The sequence below is a fragment of the Harpia harpyja genome, chromosome Z (assembly GCF_026419915.1).
Source record: "Harpia harpyja isolate bHarHar1 chromosome Z, bHarHar1 primary haplotype, whole genome shotgun sequence".
Classification (NCBI taxonomy): Eukaryota; Metazoa; Chordata; class Aves; order Accipitriformes; family Accipitridae; genus Harpia; species Harpia harpyja.
The window spans coordinates 85,017,848-85,045,642 of NC_068969.1; the positions used below are offsets into that span (position 1 = coordinate 85,017,848).

The 27,795-nt window shown below is 36.2% G+C and overlaps 1 protein-coding gene across 5 annotated transcripts in view; it reads right to left on the reverse strand.

Annotated features, from left to right (window-relative positions):
• KDM4C (lysine demethylase 4C) overlaps window positions 1–27,795 on the reverse strand; it is a 279,669-nt gene that overhangs the window by 15,855 nt on the left and 236,019 nt on the right. For all 5 annotated transcript variants that reach the window (XR_008233386.1, XM_052776209.1, XM_052776206.1 and 2 more), the window contains 2 exons: window positions 14,677–14,862; window positions 7,681–7,851 (listed from right to left, as the gene is read on the reverse strand). Coding sequence is in view for 4 of the 5 variants with exons in the window: in XM_052776209.1 (XP_052632169.1) it covers window positions 7,681–7,851; window positions 14,677–14,862 (357 nt within the window). In the remaining variant the exon portion in view is untranslated. The remainder of the gene's footprint in view (window positions 1–7,680; window positions 7,852–14,676; window positions 14,863–27,795) is intronic.

The following is a 27,795-nucleotide window of genomic DNA, read 5'->3' on the forward strand; positions in this document are numbered from 1 at the left end:
TTACTGTAATTCAACAAATTTAGCCTTGGATCACAGAATGCATAGTATAAAAATATTTTAAATTTATGTATATGTTGTCCTTAAAGTATTACTGAATATTCTCTTATGAAGTGAATATATGCTTTCACGAAAGGGAAACTGGAAGAGAAATTGGATCATGCATTCCTGTATACATCTAAAAATGTCTTACTTTCCATTCAGCTTAGAAAGTTCCTATTTCAGCCATTATATTGCCTTTCAGCAAAGTATTAATAACACAAATACATGCAAAATGCTAACTGACAGATGTAGAATTGCCCAGAAGGCCACAATTCAAACCCACGTTGCAGAATGTGGTTTAGGATGCCCAGGGCACGACGATAAGGTGCAGCACAGAGGACACTGAGGAAGCCTTAATTTGGGGTACAATATACTCTTATGGGACAAAACTCAATGTCAGCGGTAGGAAGGTGAAGCTGGTAAGGATACTGGGATGTCTGATTCGCTGTGCCTGACTGAAGTACAAGGCTCCTTTAGTGCAGCAGAGAACCCTTGCTTATGCTAATGCTAAAGTTAGATGAGACTGAGTCCTACAGTATGACCGTGTACCCTGCCCATCTATATATTGGTGAAGGCCTAAAGGTTTAAAGTTCCCAGTAAATCAATTGCAGTCAGACAAGTACAAAGAGCTGCTCATCTTCTGTGCCTGCCCCTGCCTCAGGACATAACACACACAAAGTAAAATGTTCCTTCTCCACCCTCCCCACCCTCGGGCCCCCAAACACACATGGCAAGTCTAGAAATAATCTACTTCTGAAACACACAACAAATAGGATAAATTACCAGATCCCCAAACCCTACAATTCCTGGGTTACCTCAGAAAAAAGGTGGGAGGGGAAATAATGCTCCTCCCCCACCCCCAGCAGTCCCACCTCATCTCAATGGTTCCTGTGCAATTCCAGGCATTTCACTGTGCTCCACATGCTCATAATGGCTGTACTAGTTGTAGTCCCGGACATGGATGCACACTCACTTTGCAAACACAAGAAGCACTGTAATATATTTCTGTCTCTCACCTGCTTCAACTCAAAGTCAGCCATCTTATTACTGCAAAGTAATGGTATATCTTCCATGTTGTTTCTCCTGCTGAGCTGTGGGGGCATTACCTTCAACTACTCTAAAATAATTATTGATAAGGTTCCATAAAGCATTCCACTATAAAGTAGAAAGGACATTATACACAGGAAACTGTGTAAAGATAATACTTATATTTAAGGCTTTAATTTGCCTTTAATCTACCTTATATTCATTTTTTATGTGTAACTGTTAAGTTCCCTGTCTTTCTACTGTAACAGGAAACAAAGAAAAAGCAAGAGCCACAGAAAAATCACTTCTGTTCTCCATAACAAAGTAAAGTGAAAGTAACTGACTTAAATCAATATGGTTATAGTACTGTACAACAAGTTTCAGATTAGAATCAGACTATTCCATCTTTTGATGTTTTGCAAGCTTCAGGAGTTAAACGACGGAATAAAAGCCACCAGTCTGAAGCCTTAGAACTTAAGTTTTTGCTTTAGAAAAAGTTTGATTTTAACACAATAAGACCACAGTTTTAAAAACAGGAATTCATTTGTGTTAGTATTCAGAAGATGCAAACAATGATTCACATGTGCAAAGAATAGCATTCTGTGTATCAGCGCTTGCAAATCCAGTGCAAAAGTTCACAGTTATAAAAATGTGTTAAAATTAATTTCTCAGCTCACATGAACTTGAAGTAAATTCTTCAAAACATATATACATATTTAACTTCTTGGAGTATTTCACAGAACTGGAATGCAAAATCCTACAAAATTTTTACCAATCTAAGCAGGAAAAGAAACCCAAGTTTTCTCCTCAGAGCCATGTCATGCAGCTCTCAAACTTGCTTTCCAGAATTTTTCAGAATTGTCTGTCAATGGCCACACCATACAAATTGCTGAGTGGTAAGTTCAACTACACAGCAGGTAATTATATAATGCTGCAAAAAAATTGTGCCAGCCAAACATGAGTAGTACATTATTCAGACCACAGACTCAATGTTGTCTCAGTTAAGAAATAAAAAAAAGGTTGCTAAACCTATTATAATTCATTAGGTCTCTTTTCCTACATCACACAACTAGTTCTGAGGACTTTTTGACTAAGTTTACACCAAATACGATCTATCCTCCTGTTACATTCAGAAGTGCGTTCCTCACTTTTCTATTTCATTCTCAGAAATCACTGGTGATGGTGATACTGGAGTGCACCCAAAGTATCTACAGATTGCCCAGAAAGAGTGTAAATTCAACAGTTCTAATTTCTTGAGCCATTCTTTACAGATTTACATGCCAGTATAATAAAACTGAACAATAAGCTATTATTGTCTGCCAGAAGCCTAATGGATCTTTCACAGATACAAGGAGGCAGGTAAGCACTACTATTTAAAGTTTTGATTTGAACAGGTAGACAAGCAGAAAACAGTTGTCAGAAGAGATAAAGAGAGAAAGGCATATAGAATAGAAACCACTGGGAAAAATGCTGGAAACTAGTCAGGAGTTTAGTCATTTATAATGCCAGACAAGGTTGATGGAGGAAAAGTTACATACATCTGATTTGTAGGACAGATTTCCAAAAAACCACAGCATCCTTCGGAAATTACTAGGGCTACAATCGAATCATCTGGTTTTTATATGCAGGTGGACATTAATGGACTGTCAAGATTTACATGCTAGCCCAGTATTTCCAAATGACCATTGTTCAAGCAGTATGGTTTTGCAAAAGCAGTAGCAAAAGTATTAACGTATACAGAAATTGAGAAGCTGATTGAGTGTCCACATAGACATATGCAGACACATATTTATTGTACCAGTGAAAGTCAGTAGTCACAGACAAAGTCATTAGAGAGAAGTTCTTGTAAAGAAGTAAGACTTTGTTCTTGAAGCTACATCTCGAGCACCGACACTCACGGCTCGCAAAAGTGAGCTACCTTTTCTAACCTGCACAAGCAAAAAGTCCCACCTACATAATGGCACATTATGTTTTTAAACATACCCTTTAGCTAGCCTGTGGAGGAAATAATTTTTGAAGAACCGTCCAGCTAAATCCAGTTTGTTCTACATCTCAAAGGAAGATGAAGTAAATCTGTTCTGTCTCTCATTAGTCTAATGCTACTATCCTTGGGACAATCTGCATTCAGCCTGACCCCTTTGCGTGTACTTTACCCCAATTGGTTCACCTCGTCTTGAGCAACCTCTAAGATTATAAATGCCTATGCAGCTTTGAACCCCTGTCAGATATCTAGGTCAGGAAGGATCATTCAGAATCTCAGCAAGTCCACAATCATCAAGAAAGATAGGATAATTGGCAAGCCTACGCACACAGTATGTGTATAGATTAGAGTGTGGGTCACAAGATATCAGAGCTTTCATTTCATAATTTTGCAGGTGTAAAGTAAGCATTTGTGGGCTGGGACAGAGACAGAGGATTGCAAAGAAGGTCCCTGGCTGAGAAAAGGCTTTTTTTTTTTTTTTCATAGCTTCTCAAATTACATTGCTGGCAGGTTTTTCTTGAAATACTGGCAACTAAAATGTGCTCCATTTTATTAAAAAGAAAGCAGTGGTTAATAATTTTGGACTCTGTGAAATTTAGGTGCACACTGTAAGAAGTTGTAGCCTTCATGATAATTTCAGTGAAGTACTTTGACTGTCGGAGTTCTCAATAGCCCTGTTCCTCCCTCCTCTGCCAGTGGTGAATTTAAAGGATTGATAGTATTGATAGACACAGAAAGATAGAGCTTAATCTCTTCTGTTCTCTTCACACTGAAGGCTCTCTTTGGACCACTACTGAAAGAAGGTACTCGCATAACTATCAGCGTAATTCTGTTAAGGATTCCAGGTATAACTGTTGGTATGTTAAAAAATCCACTGCTTGGTGTTTTTTTTTCATGCTTGAATTTTTTTCCGGTAAGGTGGCATCCACTTCAAAAACCAGCAGTAGACAAAAAAAAATCAAGCAAGATGTTGGATGGACCAACTTGACACATGCAAAAATAATTTCTTGTTCCTCCTTTTGACAGCTGCAGTCTGAATGTCTTAACCTGAACTAATACATACTTTTTCAAGAGTATGCTTTTTGGATTTTATCAGGACCTCAGAAAATCACCATAATGTGGTTCTGCAAAACAAACTCATGAACTCCTGAATATAGCATCCAAGTGTCCTTCCAAACACATCTCACCTCCTTAACTCTTAAGATGCTCTTGATTCTAAGCAACATTTACAGCAGATTTCCATAAGCTACAATACCACTTAGGATGGTATTCAATTTATAGATTTTAGGAAGTAAAGTCCATTTGGTGTTGTGGGCATGACAATCCACAGATCACCTTTACCTTCTCAATGCAGAACCCTTACATTTATACACTTCATAGTAAACTAAACCACAGTGTGGGTATGTCACGGCAGCAAGAGAAAGTAGACTCATTTTTGTTCACCTAGTTTGCTTGATAAACACAAAGTGAAACCAAGACAGCAAAGAATTCTGTGTAAACTGGTCACTGGAGGACCAGGGCACTTACTGGGGCTGGTGGCCTGGAAGGATGTCCACCATTTCAGGAGAGGTGTGCTCAGCTCTCCTGTAATCAGACCTCCCCACAGACTCAAAGCATGCTTGACTCTGCAACTTTTTTTTTTTTATTTCCTCTCTTCCTTGCAATCATTATACAATTTGGTGGGACCCTTCTGCCCACAACCAAGTATACTGCAAGGACTCCCTGTTTAGCTGGGATTTTAATAAGGTAATGTGGGAACAACTTCATCCTTAGTCTAATTTCAGATTACATATGTATGTATATATATTTTAATTATACCTGCTGTTAAGGCATTATTGACAGCCACAATATACAAAGAAACAAATAATAATCCTAGCTAAATTCCCAGAATATTCATTTCTAGCAAACCACCAAGATATGCCAGTGGGGAGATGTCCATCAGGCACTAACAGAGGAAAAAAAAAAAAAAAAAAAGGAACTGTGGGACACCCTCCCTAAATGAGCAGGCCAAAAAACTGAGACATTTCCTGATGCATAATCTGTAAACTGACATCTGGCCTGTTGGGTAGGACAGTACTCCTCCTGGTGCTGAGCTAGGGGCTGTGTGACAAGTTACAGAGCATTAATTCTTCAGGAAGTGACAAGTAGCACACACACATGCTGTCTGATGGTAGCAGTTAAGCAGGACTGCAGCATATGCACACCCCACTTGTGTACATGCATTGTTAAACTAACTGCTAAAGCTGTCACCTCACCTCCTTTAAGGTATCACGTACTCTCCCCCTCACTGCAGTCTTTCCATGACTTACAGAGGAAGTTGTCCTGCTGTTTCTCCCAGCAAAAAATTGTACCCATATACTTCTTTGCACCCTCTTACAGCTGCTGGGTTGAGGGAAAGCTGGCTGGTTAGCACATCAGGAAGCTCTCTAATGGGTTTAAACATTGTAATTGAGGAGTGATTATTCTAAGAAATTCTGACAAGGTAGAAATCAGGTATAGTACCCAATAGCTTGAAATAAAAATCTATATAGCTATGCCTATATCTAACACTTAAAAAAACCCCCAACTGAAACATTTAGCAAATGGTAACACAAACCAAGAGAAATACATATGATAAAAGAACAATGTATACCTTGCTTTGGTAGTTGCTAAATACTTACAGGCAAATAGAGTTTCATGAAACTTTGAGACTGAAATTTCCCTGCTCCTGTTTTCCTCCTTAAAAATAAATCACTGTGTCTGAACATTGGAACTGTGGTCTATTGTGAGCTGAGCTGAAATTATGTAGTGGATTCAGCACATACTGGAAAAGCAGAAAGCTCCTGCTATCTTTGTGAGCTAGTTGAAAAGTGAAAACAGATTAGAAAAATAAGTTCTTCAATAGGCAGCAATATTGCTTTCACACCAGATTTGATGAATAAGTCCTCCCAGCGGCACTAACACCTGATATGCACATTGCATGGATTAGCAAGTTTTAGTCCAGGCAGAAGAAAAAACATTTTTTTTTCCCTTCCAGTAACTGTTGCAGGTATATTATCTAATGGAAACACAACAAGATTTCTCTAAGGAATGTGAAATTCATTTGGTGTTTCCATCAAACAATTATATGTTGTTCATCCACTATCTGAGAAGCACTGAGGCATATCCAGACCTGATTACATTTATTCTTAGCTCCAGATCAGACTACCCCACTAGGGTGGCAAGCAGTTTCTCATCTCTGCCTTACCAGATCCTTGATGCAGGCATACATAAAAGAGGGGTTTCTAATAACAATACAGCCACATTTGCTTAATATCTTGATCATCCTAAATCAGAATGTCTTTGATCATTAATGGAGCCTTTTGGAATGTTTTGAATTAAAGGATAAATTTTCAAAGACATGTAAGAGGGATTTGCTGACTGTCTGCTATTCAGACCAGTGGGAGGTAAACAGCTCAATCCCCATACACTGCTCTGAAATGTACCCTTTCAAATACCGTATTTTCAAAAGGCATCAGACTTTTCAATAAGTAAGAAGCATCTAAGAACAACAGTATCATTTCCACTGATGTATCTGTCAGCTAATGCTACTTCCAGAAAAACATTAGGCCTGCAGAAAACAGAACAGCTCAAAGATTTTCACAGAAGAATATGGAGTACTTCTAGGGGTTGTGCCCCTTGAGCTGCACAGCGTGTATTCTTTTGCACTGCTGCACAGGCCAGACTCTCGCCATCTACGTACAGAACAGAACACAGGGCTAAGTGAAAACTGGTCTTGCAACAAACAGCACCTTTGCATACCAGTGTTCAGTGAAGGCTCTAACTTTTAGAGATTAGCAGGAGGTACACCAAAAATATCAGTTCAGCACAAAAAAGACTCAGAGCATGAAGGTAAACAAGGATTAGAGTCATATCATGAGAAAGACATCAAGCGGCACCTGATGAACACAACGAAGGTTAATATCCAATGTATTCATTGCAAATGTGGAGGGAAACAGAATATTTCCCCAGCTGTCTGCAAATTTTCTTCATATGTGCTAAGTGCACTATGTGGTCCTTAACAGTTCTGAGAAACACCGTAATTTATGTAAGTGCATAATGGAAACCAAAATATCAATTGCTTTTTGGAAATGCAATAAACTACACATTCTACTCCCTGATGATATTTATCATTAATAATGTAATCTCACAAACTAAATATCAGAAGGTGTAAACAAGTTGTTAGAACAGATTTTTGAGAGCTATTCTTCCCAGTACAGCAGGATTTTTCTATTCTGCAAGGAATTTTTACAAGTTATCTCTGAGAGACACAGAAGGATATATGGAATTCCCTCTCTCATATCCTTTATTAAATACATATTTCTTAATTAAAAGATTTTCTAAGATTACTTTTGATCCATTTGGTCAAATGGCGAGGACTAATTAGAACAACCAAGGTTTGGAAGCCCGTTAGAAAATAATCATTCTCAGCAGCAAAAGTAACAAACACAAACAATATTAAGATGTTATCTCCTCAGGGTCAAAAGAAGTAGTTCAAAAGGTTCAACTCTCTAATTTAAAAAAAAAACACAACAAACAAACCAAAACCAAAAAACCCCCAAAAACAAAAACCCCCAAACAAACCAGAAAGGACAGGTATCTGAGAAAGTACTTACTACAATGTCTTCAGGAAAAGTATCCAGACTGAAAGAGCCATCATCAAACATGACTTCATAGAAAAGTTGAGATGTCACTCCTATGACCCTGCAACTATAGTATCTTGTATTTCTGTGTTTTGTGATGACTGTCTGCCCAACTGTAATGGCCTTCTTATGTGCTTTAGCTCTCTTGAAAAAAGGAAGAATTTAAAAGAAAAAGTCATTTTAAAATACCAGCTTACTCATCAGAAATTTGTCACTGTGAAAACAGAATTGATAACAGTTCACCACTCAATATAAAAACTTCAACTGCAAAATCTTTCCTTCCAATCATGATCACACAAATTTGTTTTACATACAAAGTTTTTGCATTTTATGAGAAAACAAATGGCATCTGAAGAATAATAAATCACAGCACTCAAAAATATTTTTGCAACTGATGCCTTCTAACTATTCTGCATTAGATCAATAACACTTACACAATTAGCAATATTTGTAAATTTTATTTGTAGAATAATTTGTAGAATTTGCTTGAAGAGGTAAGATGTGATGAACCCAGACTGTGGTCTTGCATTGCTTTAAATGATGGGATTTTTAAGTACTGGATTTCAGTATGAATCTACATAATTGCTTAATATTTTGCTGAATGGGACACAATAACTAAATGCATATCCAGTTCTTGACAGAGCTGTCTACAGCAGTATATCCGAGTAACTTCTTAACCCGTACTGTGCAGCACTTTTGCTTTAAAACTTTAGACAACATTGACCATTCTTCATCAGTTATTTATGTAGTAAATCAGTAACAATAATTTTTTTTTGTTTCTCACTTTTAATTCCACAGAGCTAGTTACGTCAATCAGAAGAGTAGCAGGGTTGTTAAACTATGCAAAAATCCTACATCAATAACTGCATGATTGATTCTATAAATAAAAAGAAGCATGGAACCTTGTAAGTGAGCAAATGCTCAGAAGCTCACATGATACAGACAGCTGTTACATCTCAGCTCCCAACTAATTTATCCCCATGAACCTTCCACTTAAAAAGCAACCTTCCTCACCAAGAAAAATAAAATCAGGAGCTTCTCATCTTAATAACTCAAGGAAGGCATTTCTTTCTTATGATCCTGACTGCCTATTCGTTACCTCACAAAGGTCCATTTCCTTATGCAAAAGTGAGTTATTGTGACTTTGGCTATATCTGAACAGTTGAACTTTTGTTATAATGGAAGATGCTACTACAAGGGGCAACGACACAGATGTATACTAAGCATAAAATATTTTTTATTAGAAAAGTTTATGTAAACATCATGAAAATACTTTATTACATGTTAAAGTAATTACTCAATTTCCTAGCACTGCTTTTCAAACCTTCAAAGACAGTGAATTCTTCAATCAATATAATAAATTTTAAAAGTGTCTGTGAAAATCTGGAAAATGCTACAGCTATAGAATTCTTAGCACTAATATCAAAGGGAGAACCAAGGACAGCATCAGTTCTTTTTGTTAGATTCCAAGCATTAATAGCAATGCCAATGCTTTTGGGGAAGAGGAAAAGCCCACCCTAAACTTGAACACTTCTGTTTTTGCAGAGACTGTAGTCACTATCATGCCTCTTTCTTGGACCAATATCTGGGACTTAGAATTTTTAAACCTCTCTGCTCCCGCAAACTAAAGGGCAAACCAAGTACAGATATTCTGTACCATTTCTGGAGACAGTGAACTAAATCTCTGTGTGTCAGAGCTCTGCCTGACATACGCATTTGGAGGATTTAGTTGAGGTCACCACAGATAGTAAAACCCAATGACGTGTCTAAAGCATTTTCGAGTTTACCTGGAAATAATGTTCCAAGCATGCTCACAAATTATTTAACCATTTAGATGTGTAACAAATTTGTTTCTTCCTTATTTTACCTGTCTATAGTTAGACTAAGTAGCAGAATTAACTACATAAATAACAATTTACTGGTATAATCACAGGAGTGGTAACATGTCAGTTAGTACCTTTTATCCAATCTTGAAACATATGTAAACGTAAATGTTAACTTACCTTTCAATTCTTGATTTTAGTCTATTCAGTTATTTGAGGGGGCAGGGGATCAAAAGTAAACTGGAGAGTATTAGTTGATTTACTTATGTGAGATAATAGAAAAAGCTTGATATTACAGAAGCCCAAGGAGAAACAGCTCTATTAAAAGGTTTAAATTTTTAAAGCCTGAAGATGGAACTCTTCAGAGAAGAAGGGAGGCAAAGTATATTTTAAGACACAATACAGGCTTATTTAATGATAAAATTTTCAAAGAAATGTCATTGCTCATTTGAACAAATAATAGAAAACAGAAATGCATCCTAGCTCAAGGAGAAGATCATTTTTAGTATTTTATCTTGGTAGGATTCTTGATTTATTTCTCAGAAAAAATATTGACAAGCATACACTGTAATTGATTGCATGTCGCAGAAAACATTTCCTGTCAGAAAATCTTAAGAATTTATGGATGTTAAGAATGTCATTTTTGATCAGAAAGGACATTTGTTATGTAAGGGAGTCTATCAGATTAAAGAAACAGCTGTGGTTGTTACCAGATTATTGAGAAAGCTGTGGTTTAAAAAGCATGATTTTCTTTAACAGTACCTAAGCCAAGGATGAACCAAGATAGTGGCAGAAATACAGAAAACAACCAGATACAAAGAAAAAAAAAGTTAACTTCCCATTCTGTGTGCAAACTTCAAAAAGATAAGAGAAAAAATTACTTTCTCCTTCATTTTCTGTATGGCAGGACACAAAAATCTTGTTAAATAAAATATATAAACTGTATGTATATGAAATCATAATAACTATCATGAAATAGGCATCTGATGTATATCTAAATATCTAGAAACTTTCTCCGACTACAGTTTTTAATGGGGGATCTTCAAAATTCTGAGGCTTTTTTGATATAGGAACGTAAGTCTCATTTCATCATTTTAAGCTTACTCCTTGGAACTTAAATTTAGGCATAGAAATTATGCATGACATTTCAAAAATATGCCAGCTCATGATTTTTGAATAATATGTCCTTCCTAAAGGCATGCCTTAGTCTCTCTGAAATGTTAAGGATCTGACAGCAGTTAGCAGACAGTGGCAAACAATGACATTGCATTACTCAGGTATTCAACAGAAAAAGGATCTGCAGCTTCCATTTGACAGCATCCCTTTGCTCCCTGTGTGCTACAGAGGCAAGAACTGGCCAATAATAGCAGAGGATAATTTGAAATAGCTCAAAAAGCAGCAACAGTAGGTTTTTGCAACTCCTATCCAGTGCGTTTTTGCAACTCCTATCTTTGCCCCTTCTAAAGACAGTCTTTCAAAATGCATGTAACTGGGGCTGCCTAGATGGCCTCTTCTGATCACGCTTTCCAAATGAAACATCACCTGTGAGCATATGTTTGCCTCCAGCTAGCTTTGTCTGACCCTCAGTGCTGTCTTTGCTAACTTTGTATGGATCCTTTGGGGTTGTTTTTCCTGTTAGTATAGTTGCATACAACTTCTTTTTCTCATTTCCTTTTGTATGAAAGAGTTCTTTTAATCAAAACAAATCCATCTGCAGCACCTATTCTCAACTGTACTTCCAAGTGTTCTTGCAGTTTGATGACAAAAAAAGTGTGAGGGATATGTTTCATGCCCAGAGACAAGCACGGTCAAAGAGGAAAAAAGAAAAAACCATGACCTACTCTCTGTAAGTAGTAAATTGCAGAGCCTTCCTTGCATATTGACACTCCAATTTACATAACAAAATAATATAGGCTGCAACAGGAATAACCAAAATCATTCTGTATAAAACAACTTTTCTGCTAGCAAATTTTTGTGTTATTTCCAAAGCTGTACCTTCAGCAAATATGAGGCATGCTTAGTTTTGACTCCATGGACTTCCAAAGACCAGATTTTTGAAAAGTCATATCAACATTTAAAACTCCAGTTCTTAGTATTTGTATATTTACTTCATTTGGCAGCACTATACAGATGCAAGGATTACGCTTTGCCTTTTTACTGTCTTTTTGATGATTTTTCATCAGAAGACCTGCCAATGTTTTCCATGGTTGACATTAAAATAGTAGGAAAAAATCCTGGACACAATACAGAACCTGATCCCCAGCAAAAAAGACTTGTGAAAGTATATTGATGAATAATTTGGACACAATTTGCTTGAGATCAAAGCCATAAATAATTTGGATACATACTCCACCTCATGATTGCAATAAGCCCTTGCCTGAGGTGAAGAGATACACTACTACCAGTAATAATACACATTTATCTGTACATAGGTAGGTTTTTTGTTTGGTATTTTTTTAAAATTTGAAGAAAGTAACAATCACAGTTATTCACTGAGCATTTAGGCACAATATCTAGAGCCTATATGAGTGAAAAAACATTTTTTTATTTTGCTTCCTTGAAATGAGAACCAATTGTGTCCTTGCTTTGTGTACAATGTTTTCAATTGCTAAATACCAGAAGAAATTATTTTTCTTGCTGACAAGACAATCTGTTTTATTCCTGTAAAAATTTCCAAAGTGAGTATATTTCAGTCTGAATGATTCCCCTGTTCTGCTTTCAAGCAAAGAAGTTAAAACAACAGACAAACAAAAGAATTTCATTAGAAGATACATCGCTATGCCTAATGGTGAAGAGCAATGTAATTTCTGCATGAAGGAATAGCTAATAGCTAAGAAAAGTGTAACAAGAAAACCAATGGTGAAAAAACTTCCAAAGGCTTAAAGATGTGATTAGATTAATTATCCAAAAGACAGAGTATAAAACCAAGCATATACAAACATATGGCAATTTCCTTTGTCTCAGAAGTTAAGAATTTCACAGAAAAAAGATTCTTTAACAAAATACGTGATCTTTCCAATTTTTGGCCCAATGAAAAACACAAAAGTATAATTTTTCTTTCTCTTCTTCAAATCTGTTTTTGATTTGAGCCACAGGAAATAAGTTAATAAGATAGGATTTTTTCAAAAAGGTTGTTGCTGAGTTTCAGGAAAGGATGTGATAGTCTCATTCCAAACTACTTTGAACATCCTTCACACCACCTTTTAAATAGTAGCCACACAAAATCCTGTTTCTCTGTAGTTGGTGGGGTTTTTTTTTCCTTTGACACTACCTAATATAGGTCAAGAAAATCACTAAGAAAAAATGGATTTTATGGGTTTCCATGTCACTCTATTACTATTGTGTTTTTTTCAGATGAGCATGTGTTTTGTTTCTTACCATTCAAAATAATAGCTATTTAATAACTTCTTTTCTTTTCCAGAGAAAGTGTACACTAAGAAAGTTGAGTGCTGAAGTCTGCAGTGTTTTATATTAGATTGAAAGTATAAATTCTGCTGAAAAAACCTACCTGTTTTTCATTAGTATTTTGTAGGTATTTCTATTAATAACCAACATTATTGACATGAACACAAATGCCAGAAAAAAAGTCTGTTTAGGACAGAAACACTGCTACATTAAGTGCTCTATAAACTTAGAAGAAATAATCTGAAACTTCAGCACATTTACCATTTAATATCATAGAAGAGAATAAGGTGAAGAAAATCACATGCATTGTTTAACAGCATAAGGGGACTCCAGCATCAGAGACAGATATATTAGAGGAAGGTGGAAAAATTAAGGAGCTGAGGAATTGGCTGCATATACACATGAAGAGGGAATAAAAGAAAGTATGCAGAAAGTCCTATTTGATCAAGGAATGATTTCCCAGCTACTGATGCAAATCTCACTACCTAGAGTATAAAGACTTGTCCCAAACAAATACTGGAAAATATTTGGGAAGAACAGCCCTATTTTTACTGGCCATGATTTTAACCCAGTAATTTTCAACTAATGATAATATTTTCCAAGAAAGCCAAGAAAAGTATCTTAAGTGGCCTGTACAGATAGAGGTTTAAGTTTGTTTTTTTGTTTTTCAAAACAAACTCAGTTTCTTGAAAAACATTTGAAGAAACTAAAATCACAAGATGTGTACTGGTTTCACATGTTAATTCATTTTGGAAAACAAAAGTCTTTAAAAGGCTTAACAGTTCCATGGAAGTTTTAAACAGGGAAACACAATTTGTTTCTCCTTTTAAGAACCACCAGCAGATTGAACACTCAGGACTGATTACTCTAGTTGGGAGGCATTACATTTTACTACACTCGAAAGAAAATCCTACTCTTCAGTAGACTTGTCATTAAGACCAAGGATTCACTCACAACTTCTTGAAAGACAGACATACATTATACAGGCATTACCTGGTTTGGGGTTTTTTTCACTTCTAATATATAAAGGAGATAGAAAGTTTGCAAATTGTAAATTCTCAACTTGACTAACTTAAGGTATTTCCTTAATAAGACTATGTTAGGTCCTTCTAGTTTGCTAGGAAACAAAACACAGTTTTAAAAGCCCAAGATAAATAGCAAGGGTTCTCTCTTAACTGAGATAGTAACAATTCATTCGAATAAAAGACATTAAACTAAATCTTCAAGTGTCTCATCTAAAATTAAAGGTTCCTCCCAGCACAGACTAGAAATAAAAAGGCACAGTAATAACATGAATTTTCATGACATACCAGTGTTACTTTGCCAGACGACAGAATAATTATAATTGAATATTTGCAAGACACTGTTTGGCTGCAGAACAAAGAACTTACATATACACCATATCCTTTATCTCACAGTGAGTATTTGCAAGATACTGTGAGCTGGGTATTCGTAATACACTCCAGGTTAACAAAACAGAGAATTCAAAGATTTGTTCTGGCTGTCAAAACAATACATTCAGCAATGACTCTAATGCAAAAATGTGTTAGGCATATTAAGTATCACTTCTCCCAGGTGATGGCACAAGGAAAAACCTTCAAGATGTAGTTTGCTATGTACGGAAATATCATAAATGGAGCCATTACAATACATAGTGTGGATCCTTTCTTCCATTTTCTCTGGAAACATACTTTAATTCTGCAGTTCCATTTTTTAACAAATAAGGAAACAAATTCCTTACCATATTTTGGTTGATCTTGTGCCTGAAACATGTGATGTAGACAACATATGGCCAGTCATCAGGTTCCATCCGCACTCCTGCAGCATGGGCACAGGTAACATGGAAGGATGCTGGGCAGCGTCCATATGAACACTGAATGCAGGCACCAGACATTTTCTTAATTCTCTGTCTGCAGAAGATACATTTCTGTAGAAGCAAAATAAACAGAATATTTACCATATTACCGTTGTGGAATGATTGCTGGCGGTGACTTATTGATATGTGCCCCTCTTAAGAAAACGTAAATGTCCAGGGTGGAATGCGGTGAATATACACAAAATCTGTTCCATAATAATCCCCTAAGCAACATAACCTGCAACCTTAGATGTTAGCAACACCAGGGGAGCTTGGTATGCTGACTCTGAGAAACAACATCATAGAGGGTGGAGCAGAGTAGAGACACCACGGCCAGGCTCTATGATATCACTGCAGGGATGGGGAACTGGAACTACTGGAACAAGAATGGAAGGTCCCTGCATTGAATCCACTGAAGCAAGGAGGTGAAATATGGGGGTTCTGTCAACACTATTGTCTTACTTCTGATTTATATCATAAGTGCCCAGTTCTGGAATAGTGACATGCTAAATCATGTTCTCTAGGTGAACTTTGCTTATTCTCATTATAATACCAAAACACACCTCCATCCCAACAGCTACCCGCCTCCAAGGTGCAACCACCCCTCACTGAGCATGTGCTCTGAATTTTTTCTAGTGTATACCTTTAAAAGTAAAGCAAGGAGATTTTACACCAATCATAATAAAGGTATGTATGACTAGAGTCACTCAAGCTCCACCTAAAAATAAGAAAATAGTATAAAAGGGCTTAAGCGAGGAGGAATGCTAGGGAAGATACCATCATAGACAAGTCGGGAGGACATGCTGACTTCTGGGATCAGTCGACAGGCTGAATCTCTCTTGCCCCCCATAGGGATGCCTACTGGGTAAGATTTGAACCTTCAGTTATACCCAGTGCTTCCCCTGGAAACTTAGAAATCTCTAGAGAGTTTTTCCATAATTTAGTGCGCTTGTAGTCGACAGTTATTATTTGCACATGCTTTGCAGACAGTGTATTTATCACTGGCAATCCAAAAGAAACTGTACTCCTGTTGCTTTAATAAACTGCTATTCATTAAAATCTAGCCGTGATAGTTTATCAAACGTGACCAAACTCCTTAAGTCTGGCCATAATAGTTCATTGAATGCGACTAAATTGAAAGTACAGTGCACTATTAGTGCATCCGAAATCGTGATAGTTCAATACACTGAACACAACCAGACTTATAGCACTGAATTGGGCATCACTCAGAATCTAAGCCTAGCTGCCCCCAGCCTCTCTGATACCTGTGCACAAGCTGGAATGCAAGGGGGTTTATTTTCTGCCAAACTTCTTTACCCTTTAATGCAACAACCCCAACTCCATTGACTTGTAGAAGTATCTCAAGGACTGAAAAGTTATTTGTGCTTCACTGATTACATCTGATACCTTGCAATATGCATCGCAAAAGAACCAGCATTTATGAATTACAAGATAACTTAGTAGTATGATAATTAATAGATATCATTTTTGCCTTTTTTACGTTAATGTGAAGATGATCTGTTCTGGTGCTATAGTAAGAAAACTGATAGATAGAAAGCTATTTTAAAGTTTCATTTCAAATTCCATACACTGCTCTGCAAATTAACCTGATCCTCCTAAAAAAGGTAAATCAAAAAACCTATGCATAATTCTGCAAAAAGTAACAGCAAGACTCAAAAATAAAAAGAATAGACCCACAGAAGTGTAGGGCTAGACAGGAATTCCAAATATTTAACCTAGCCCCCTTCTTTGAAGCTGGACTAAATATATACTTAGACAGTCTTTGGAACATGGCTAATCTAACATGTCCATGAAACGGTTTCTACAACATCCTCAGATAACCTGTTACAGTGGATAAATCTCCTCAAAGTTAGAAATTTTTTCTTTATCTCAAGCCTTTGCATAATTCCACAGCTGAAGGCTGTTCCTAAGCCCCTTTTCATTTTTTCTAGTCTGGTTTTCATTGGTTGTGTATTTAATATAATGGTGATTAAGCAGCCTGTGTTTCCCCACTTCATATATTAAAACGTCATGTCAACAGCCTTACCAGTGTCAAGACATACCATTTTTTTCCCTTTTGCCAAAATGGAGACCGCGTCAAAATATTGTCACTATTTTGTAAGTGACATAAGTGGCCCATATGAAACAAATGAAAGGACATGAGCTAGGTTAACTAAGTCTGGGAAATAAGCTCCACCATACTAAAAAAAGACAAAGTACAAGACAACCGGTATCTTGCCACCGAAAAACATTAACAAACATGCTAGATAGAATAATTACCTCAGTAACATCTACAGACAACTGTGTTATATTACATACGGGAACTATCCTCTGATAACTCTCTCATGGCTAACAAAAATGCAAATGTTATTGATGATCACAAAACTATCTCAGCTATTCTAAGATACAGACATTTTATTTAATGACACAAACCAGTGAATTCAGTCATTTGAAAACATATTGCTGGAATAGTGGTTACTTTCATTTGTTCTAAATTTGCTAGTCACTGATTTTGTTAAATGCCCTCTTGTCTGCCTATGCTGGGAACACGAGTAAGAATAATTTTGATTTATTTTTACTATATGGGTAATAATTCAAAGTATTTCAAATTAACTCATATCAAATTCTTCTTCCCAGGTTACCAGAGAATTTTGTTCTATTGTTTATTAATTTCCATATTCTGAAGAAAATCTGCAGAAATTCTGTTATATAATTCCATAGTTTCAATGGCTTCTGGCATTCAGTTTGTGACTGAAGTAAGTGCTAGCTCATTGGTCATGCAGGGTTCTAGTTCACACATCATTCTGAATGTGAAATACTCTTCAAGTTCTGCCTTCATATCTACCCTCTGAAAGCCAACAGCCTGCATGGCTTTGCACAAGCAGAAACAAGAGCAGCATCTGGCATGTGGAACTTAGTTAAAAAATTGACCTATCATTCACTAAAAGGACCAGAACTCAGCTCAGTCTGCTGTAGCAGCATCGGGTCTGAAAGACTAGTAAGAGGTAAAGATGATTTCACCATCAAAACAAATGGTCCAGAGACTTCACTGATATGCTGATATCTCAGTGTGCATTTGTGTTTTCGTGCATGAAGCCATTTGCAGATAAGTGAAGTGACTGTTTCTCGAGGCAGCTTAAGGATTTTTTTATATATACATATTCAGAACCAAGTAAAATTCCAGAAAGAAAATACAATTAAAATCTATTACGTGTAATGTCTAGACACTGAGTTCATGCAAACACACAGCTCCTTTTGAATGCTTTTTCACACAGATATACACACAAATTCACCGGTCAGCTTAACGAAGGAAGACTGAAGTACAGAACACATATGAGTATAAAAACAAAAAAACAAACAAAATAAACAGCTGTGTTCTGACTAAACACTCCAAAAATGCAGTTCAAACAAAATGTAGAGAATGGAGAAAAGGGATAAAAAAGTAAAGTGCAGATAAACTAGCAGTAACTGAAGGAAGTACGTTACACAGGAAATGCTGATCCCTTTAAATTATTGGCTGCACTTGTACAAGGCAGCAAATATGCAAACATTACAACATGGCTGTAAGTTTCTTTGGCATCTTACTAAGGTAAGAAACTTGGGAGATGCAGAAATCTAAAACATTGCATTACATGAATAATGCTTCCACAAAAGATGCACTTACAACTATACATATGTACAATTGTTCTATTTTAAGGCTTATCACCTTTCAGAAGTGGAATAGCTGAGAAAAATAAAAGCAACATGAGGACAGTGAGAGATGCTGGAAGGGAAGCTGAAAGTGCAGTCAGGAAAACTGAAAATGTAGCACAGTAAGTGGGATGGCCAAATCCACAGAAATTAGAGCAAAACTTCACCCCTCCTCTAATATGTTCTAACAAGAACGTATTAGACAAACTGACGTATTTTAAGAAAATTTATTTTTCACAGTACTTTTCAGAGTTGCAACTTGAAAGTATTAAAAAAAAATTTTAAAAAAAGCTGTTGAATTACTATTGACTTTACTCTTATTTTCATCTTGCTGGTGTAAAATTACTGTAATACTGATGAAAAGTTAAATTACTTCAGATTTACTCTTATATAAAAGGAATACTGCTTGGCCATATGTAAATATGTGGATGAAGACTTCAAGTCACATGAAGAAAGTGAAAATACTTCCTGGGTTTTAACCATGAGATGAAACCATCTCACTGCCAAATACATGGAAGGTAGTTGTTACATCAGTTAACTCCAAACACATATTAATCTTTTGTGCTACACTCTTCAGGTATCAAAAAGATTAAGATCAGGGATATGAACAGGGGAAAAAAAAGTTACTGTACATGCAGGAAAAAAATAATCCTATATCTCCCTGTGCTTATGGAATACCAGAAAAATTCTGAAAATCAGTCTTCTTTCAGAAAGCATGAAAAGAATCAAGGTTGACAAATAATGAAATGTCTCCTATTATTTGTAAGATGCTGTGTCCTTTGTACAAGTACAACACTGAAAGGGATGATGCAGATGTACCTCAGCTTTACAATGAGTCTCAAAGTTAGGCATGAATTTTGAAAAGTACACATATGCACAAATAAAAGTCAAGTGTACAAGCAAATTCACAGGTTGCATAACTGTATCAGGCAGCACGGCCCCATTCAGAGATATGAGAAAAAGCTCCTTCATCTGTGAAAACATAAGTCAAACAGTTAATCTACTGTATTTGATTAATAAAATCAACATACACAGAATAAAAGCAGAGCAAACTATCTGCTTTGCATAGACTTTAGGAACCTTAGCTGAGCTACATACCAAGCTGTGTATTAGATGTAAGTAGTAAATTGAACTGTGCTGTGTCTGACCCATACTGGCAATTCTTTCCCTCCCCCAGCTTCTAACTCAAAATCACTGAAAGTGACCAGAGGAAAAGCGCATCAAAATTATGAGATGAGAGGGAATCACCGTTTGTGAAGACTGAGATTTCACTCTCCCTTCCACCCCTCTCTGAAGTCTGACTTTCAGAAGTTTGTAAAATGAAGGAATTGTATAGAATGGAACCAATCTTGAACCACTCCTGCAGAGGATAGAATCTAAACAGCTCTCTGTCTGGACGAACCTTGTAGTTAGGTACGTAAGCTTGCTTCTTGTGAAATTAACAAGCTTGGTGTACTATGAACACATTTACTGAAATACGATCATGCTAATTCAATGCCCAACTGACAGTGTTGCAGTAGCCTGAAACTACAGCTGTTCCTACCAGCTAAAGCAAATTCAACAACCTAGATAGCTAGAAAGAATGTCATTTTGACTTAATGCTTGCTAGATATTAGTGCAAAGATATTAGACAATGGGGGAAGTAGCTGAGGATCAATCTTAATCAGAGATTCAGATGCAAAATGAATTGGAGAATAAATAAAATTGTTTATATAACTGGAGATTAAGAATATAGGACAGAAGAATGTACTGCAATTTTCTAGATGGTGAAATGACCTCTTTTTGCCCCCAAAATGAAAAACAGTCTGATGCAAATGGATTTTCTAATTGTGGAATAGCTCTTTAATATTAATAGATTGCAAATATATAAACAGAATGGATTTTAAAGAACGAGTCTGAGGAAACTGGATGCCAGTGTTTTGCAGAAGAAAGCCCACTGATAGCTTTCATAATAATTTTTATGCATCCTTATATAAAGAATTTGATATTACTTCCCTCAAAAGGAGTAATATTTACAAAACAAAATTCCAGTCCCTCACAGGATCATTAATTAAACACAGTAACACTGCTTTCTCATGCAAAGATTTATGAAAATAAGCACAACCTGAGGTTGCAGCAGAAAGCCGAGGCTGGATTTTAGGAAACAATTTGGGAGTATTGATTTCTCCCCAAAGTATTTCTATGCCTCGGCAAGAAGAATGACTTATGCGAAGAAGCTCACTATAGTAAGGCATTAAATTCTACAAAAAGAAGCTATTTCAAGAAAGCCTCCAAAAATTATTATATTTCCAAATACTACTAAAAATCAACCCATAAAAGCTCTTCTTCTACTGCTGCAGATGGTTATTAACTACTAGTCAGTAACTGAATTGTATATTCTCATCCTCTTTTATATATTTGGCATTTTTGGCCTTCTAGGTATCACTGGAAATAAACACTAAGACAGAGACACCATCGTAAAGTTTAGGAAATTAATGAAAAATCTTGGATAATTTTTTTTTTCTTCTGTAAGATCTGCTTTAACACCTCTGCATTTTGTAATGAATCTGCTTTCCATCAGAATTGATAAATACCAGACAAGCAATATTGCTGTTGTGTATGATCACACTCTAGATATGAAATGTTGGTCCTACTGTGACCAACAGTAAAATACCCATAGATTTTAACAGAGCAACGATTTCACAGAGAATATTGACAGAAGGAGCTTCACCAGCTTATCAACTGTTATAACTTGAGACATATAGTATAAAATGCGCGGTGAAACTAATCTTTTCTTTCTCCAGTCCAAAGCCATAACATGGATTAGAAGTGAGAAAAGATTACAGTCTAGTCATACTGCAAAAGTTGGTAGAAAGGTACTGGCACAAAGATTTGTTAACGACGCACAACACAGTCAGAAGATGCATACTATGAAGACATTTGACACATTATCTGCAGATCAGTGAGCGCATGTTGTCTGCACAACCATCTTTCAGAATACAAAGTCAGCACTTAATTTTGGCAGAGAGTATAGCATGTTTCTATGGAAACAAGCTCATTACTTTTTTTTCAGTTTATGTTTCCTTTTATTCCTGATTAATCTAAACCAAGCTGAATATTTCAGCTATGAAACTAACAGACCTGAGAATCAGAACATGTGAAGAAAAAGAGTTTCTTAGATCATCTATTCTACTTCTTTGTTCAACATGTTTAGAAAATTATATAAAATTAACTAATAATGTTGTTAGATAAAGTATCAAAAGATTATTTTGCATCCCTCTGGTACTTCAAACATAACAACCAGTACCTCAGGGAGGGGGGGAAACAATGCTTGTAGAAAATTATTTGTAATTTCCTACTACTCAGTAAGTCTGCCTATAGCATGGGGCTATGGCAAATTAAAGACGGCAGACATTATCTAGATGTACGTGAAATTCTCTTAGTCATATATTCCAGCAGAGAAGTAAACATAACATTTATGCATCAGTAGCAATTAGAAACAGTAATCTTATTTTCTAATAACTCTGAAATAATGTAAGTTGGGGTCTACTCTCAATGAGTGAACTTGCAAGTCATGTTGTATAATTTTGAATTAAACATGAAAAGATCTTGAAATGGCAACAAATATATATATTGTTTAATATACAATTTTAAGAGCTGATAAAATATTATCAGGACTTGCAAAATTATGTATAAATGCAGTATACATCTACTATTTCAGTGAAACTGCTAAGGTACCGATAGCTTTTTAATTCATAGCAAATGAAAGACAAACACATAGTGTAGAGTTAAAAAAAAAACTTAGCTCTTCTGAAGCACAGATTGTGTGATTGTAATGAAAAAGTCCTTACACTGTAGGTTAAAAGAGAAAGAAAAACAATCATAGAAAACAAAACACTTGGTGAAGAAGTTCTTATTTTAGAAAGTGCCTGAAAAGGTTTATGTTCCTGTGATACACTATGTAATCTCCTTAATTTGTAAAAGGTGAGTGTCGTGAGGCAAAAAGGAAGAAATAAAAGACCTCGTTAGAGCTCCAACTGTTGCCTGCACACTGGTAGTCACCACCGCAATACCTACAACTATGCCATATCTAGGGAAGTAAACTTCCGTGTATTTATTTTCAGTATTCTTGAAGTCCTCAATATTTGTAATTAGATTTCAACACCAAGCACTGCAGTTAAGTCCCTACTCTATTTTCAGGCTACAGCAGTACCATTAGTTTTCTATGCTGTTGGAGATACCCAGAAAGCACTTGAGAGGTCTGTAATCTTACCCTAGAGATCTACTGATAAAAATACCACATACACATATCTCTACTATCTCCTCAAAGTCTTATTATCAATAAATACTAAAAGGAAAATATTCAATCACCAAGATCTCCTTCAAAAAGAAGAATCACTACATATATAATGAATATGCTGCTAGCACATAGTCATTGAACACAAGAATACCCCCCCCTTCCTTCCAGATTCATATACACCAGGTGACACTGAGAATTTAATCATCTTAACTCTTCTTTTGCCCACTTCATATCTACCTCCCTTCTGAAATATTAGTATGTAACTGTGACCCTTCTGTGACTTTGTAAGGAGACTCTCATGATTTTAGCTTAACTCTAGTTCTTATGTATTCATACATACTTTTTTCAAATGCGTTTTTATTACAGGACAAAACAAATCTTTTTGCCAATGCTTCCTCCTCTGTAGCTTTGAAATGTTGCATGTCTTCTTTGGGGTTTTTTTCCCCCATAATTTTCACCTTTTAGCTTCTTCATTGTACCATATGAACAATTAAACACACAGCCTTAAAAAGTTTAATTTTATAGAAGCATCATGCCTGTATTCAGTGCATCTTTCAGTCATCCTGAAATGAACAAGAAGAAATGGTTGATACTAGTATTGGAAGGGCAAAATTCCAGGATGATAAATATGTGAGGCTGGAAAGAATCTCCTTTTCTTTGTTCTCCAGGAAAAAAACATTTTTATTAAAACTTTGCTTTGGATTTGCATAGACCAGTTTGAATAGATTCACCATTTACACAAAAGCTAAAATGCCTGACAAGTTGTGAAGGGCCATTTAGGCTAAAAAGGTGATGAGGCATCAGTTTGCTGCCTCACTGCTGCAGCCTCAGCCAGATATGGTGGTTAGGGGTCCCAGTATTATATTGTAACTGCAATCTTTCCAGTCGATTCCTATAGGCATTACTGGAAATTAAAGGCAACAGTCATCTTCAGATTCTTTTCTGCACTCCAGCCATCCAGTCACAATCACATTTCTTAGCCCAAGCACATAGTGCAGAGACAAAACAACTGCACAAAATGAGAGCTAAAATATTTCCATAGAGTCAAAGAATAATGGAGGTTGGAGGGGACCTCCAGAGGTCATGTGGTCCAACACCTTGCCAAAGCAGACCTAAAGCAGACCTAAATCAGGTTGCACAAGGCCTGTCCAGCTCAGTTTTGAACATCTCCAAGGACAAAGAACCCTCAACTTTGCTGGACACCTGTTCAAGTGTTTGACCACTAGCTTTCAAAGTAAGAAACCCCTTTCTTTACACAACACTGGAATTCACCATGTTCTGATTTGCGTTCTTTGCCTCTCAAGCCATCACCATGCACTTCCAGAAAGCATCCATCTCCATCTTCCCTTTATCCTCTGATTACCTAGTTATAAAAAGCAGTAAGATCTCTGCAAAAAGGTGTCTCTTTTCCAGGCTGAACAGACCCAGTTTCTTCAGTCTCTCTGCATACATCCTGTGCTCCAGCCCTGACCATCTCAGTGGCCTTTCATTGGACCTGCTGCTATATGTCAATAGTGGGGACACCAGGTGCAGCCTTACAAGTGCCAAAGAAACGGGAAGGATGTATCAATTCCCTGGGCCTGCCGTCTACAGTCTTACAAATCAAGCCCAGGATGCAGCTGGCCCTCTTTGCTGCAAGGGCATACTTGTCATTCATTTAATTTCTCCACCATGATCCCCAGGTCTTTTTCTGCAAAACCAATCAAGATAAATTCTAGTGGCAGACTTTGTACTATTCAGATTTCAAAAGAGACAGATCTCCAACTAAAACAGAGCATGACCACACAAAGTACTTAGAGAAGACATCTAGAATTGCTAACTCAGAAAAGTCCCTAACAGACAATGAATAGAGAACTTTAAGAGACTGCATGGCCATTTCAGGCTCCACTCCTTCATGAGTTGTCATTTCATGCAAAGCACAGCTCTGAAAAGTGATATTATTTATACTCAATACAGAGAAGATCACTGTTTCTGTATAGTTTATTTTATAATAATTGCTTTATAACACTTCATATGAATACATACAAACACACACAGAGAGAATTTAACATTTTAATAAGAGAGCTGTTAAAATTAGAACATTGAGATGCAGCATTAAAAGGATTATATTCTTAGCAATATCCTGCAAGCAATTTACTGAAATGAAAAAATGCAAAGACAGTCTTTATCAAAACAAAGTTACCACCATATCTTATCCAATAAACTCTCTATCCTTCTGAGAATGGCTAGTTGGTAAGGTGATACCAATAAACTAAAAAGGTATTTGCACACACACCTAAAGAAAACAAAATTACTAAAGAGCCAATCATATAGCATTTAAGACATCCATGTTCAAAAGTTTAGAAAAAAGAATCTTTTAAAATTCAAACAGAAACCTCTGACAATACAAGCACACATACCAAAATTTCATTTACCTACTAGCATGACAGTAATGTGCTGCTTTCTGTCTTAAAAGATTAGAAAATGGGAATGGACTTCAGTGTATGTCCTCTGGGCAAGAAGGGGTCATGGCCAATTATGTAGGTGAATGCACTTTGCCCCTGGGAGGGAAAATATTGTGCTTGTGAAGTACACTGAATGAGGACACAGCTGCTTGTCAAGTTGTTCTCTGTTGAAGGGAAGCTATTGTGGACAGAATACACCATTAGAAAAGAAGGATATTTAAAACCATTCAGCGTGGTTATGCCACTGGCCAGGAACTACCTGGCACCCCTACAGTAAATCGAGCAAATGTGAGTCATGCTATTTCCAGGTGCTATCAATGGCATATAAACAACTGAATAAGTCAAAACTGGGAATAAAGGGCTATTCCAGGGTGGAGGGGTATGGGGTATTTTTTGCTTGTTTTGGGGTTGTTTTTTTGGTTGTTTTGGTTGGGTTTTTTTTAATTTTAGGAAGGGGTCAAGGCACACAGAATTTAAACATGCTCTGCCTCACAGCAAGGTTTTTTTCAGTTCTGAAAAGCTTGGGGGACTGCATAGCTTACAAAGGAAAGATTATTTCTGAAGCTTTCAGCCAAAAGCCCAAATCTATTTTTTTGCAGAGTTGATGTTAACATTATACCTAACCAGAAAATAGTGTCATTTGAACAGGCAAAAGTGATAAGGCAGTACAGAAAATTTATGACATTCTTTAAGACATATTAAAATGTATTAAGTGTAAGAAGTTTAAAAAATTCCACAATCTAAAATGAATCAGTTTGAGGAATCTCAGAAACAGTAAGTTATTTCTAAATGTTTCACTCATTTCTAAGTCCTGTACTAACTTCACTAAGTAAATATTTAGAATAATCTGATCCCACTGCAGAAGAGGGTAAGCAGTGTCTTGGAGTAGTTAGCTGTTATTAAAATCTGTGAAACCATTGCTCCCACTAAATTGAAATATACTGGTTACTAATATACTTACTGGCTAAAATGGTTGTCATCAAAAATGCAGAAGCAAAAATTGAAATTATAACATGTTTAAAATGAGTTGGGTTTTTTCTCCATTTTTTTTTTCCCCTGTTGCTTTCCCTCAAAAGATAAAAAAAAAAAAAGAACAATATGATGGCTTTATCTTAGACAGGTAGGCGAATGACCTTTTGCTTAAAAAAAATCTCATAAAGTATCATCTTTCTTGCATAAACCCAAAAGTATGTGGATTGCAGCACAGTTGCAAAGCGTTCCAAGTTTGCCATGGAAACAAATTTCTTATTTCAAAATAATACAACTGCTCACTGTGGACTATTGGCATGAAAGCTCCCAATCCAAGCTCATTGACAGCTTGTGGAGTGGACAGATGAGGCATGGAAAATATTTTAAATTAGTTCATTTATCTTGCTCAGACATGGGAAGAGACTGAGAATTTTTCATGTTTATAGAAAAAAGCAAAGGGAGAGAGAGAAAAAGGGGGCAGGGGGGAGAAGGGGGAAAAGGCAGGGGTAAAGGTGAATAAAAAAGGGGAGAAAAGGAAGAAAAAAGAGAAAAGGGGTGAAAGCAGGAAAAGTGGGGAAAGAGGAATGAGAGGAAAGGATGAAAGGGAGGAAAGGGGAAAGACAGTGCACCTTTTTATCTAAATTATTACCAGTTAAGCTAAATTTCACACACAATGCATTTTTTGTTCATTAGAAAACATACACCCCAACACTAGCTAAACTAGCAGATGTTTTTAACTGCTTTTGATTTTATCTTCATAGTTTTCAGAAAATAAACACTGGCTTTTATTACTGCATTAAACACATGCAGATTTAAATTGTTTTGTCCTAAGGACTCAGATTATAGATATTTTTCAAACATGAGGCATAATTCCCCTCACATACCCCAGAAATTATGCCATACACATCCAAGATGAAGAATACAATAGATTAAGTATTTAGTTAATGCAAAGTGTCTTATTGCCATGGATTGGAGCCCAAGACATAGCAAGGGAGATGGCTCAAAGGACAGAGTAATGTACAGCCAGTCAGGTGACTTATTTTGTTCCTGAGATTCCAATGGCTCCTAAGAATGTGATTCTGACATCTGACAAACTTAAACAGAGATAGGTTTCCTCCTCCTGCTTTGAACTTAGATCACTCTACAGCTACACCTAGAAAGGAAGCTTAGTACTGTATGAAACTCATATGAGGACCAAATATACCTGACATGTACATGTCAAACTTCTGTGAGAAGCTTATATGGGAATCTTACCACAAATCATGGAGTGTATAGAAATTTACACAAGAACAAGGAATTCTTTTATATCAGAATAATGACCAAACACTACAAAGGTCTGTAATAACTGATTGTTTCTTCACTATCAGTTCTAATTCCATACAGGGAGAGGCTTTGAATCCTATTTACTTATTGGAATGTAAGATATTATTCTAAAAGCAAACGGAAAAGTGAAACAATGCATTTCAAAGAGTATCTGAATAAAAAGAAATGTGTGTCTTATCTTCAACAGAACTAACACCTATGGATAACATTTGATTATGTTTTGTACAGCTATTTCCTGTATGCAACTCAAATTTTGCTTCATATGAAAATTTTTATGTTTAGTTTTTATATTTTTAATTT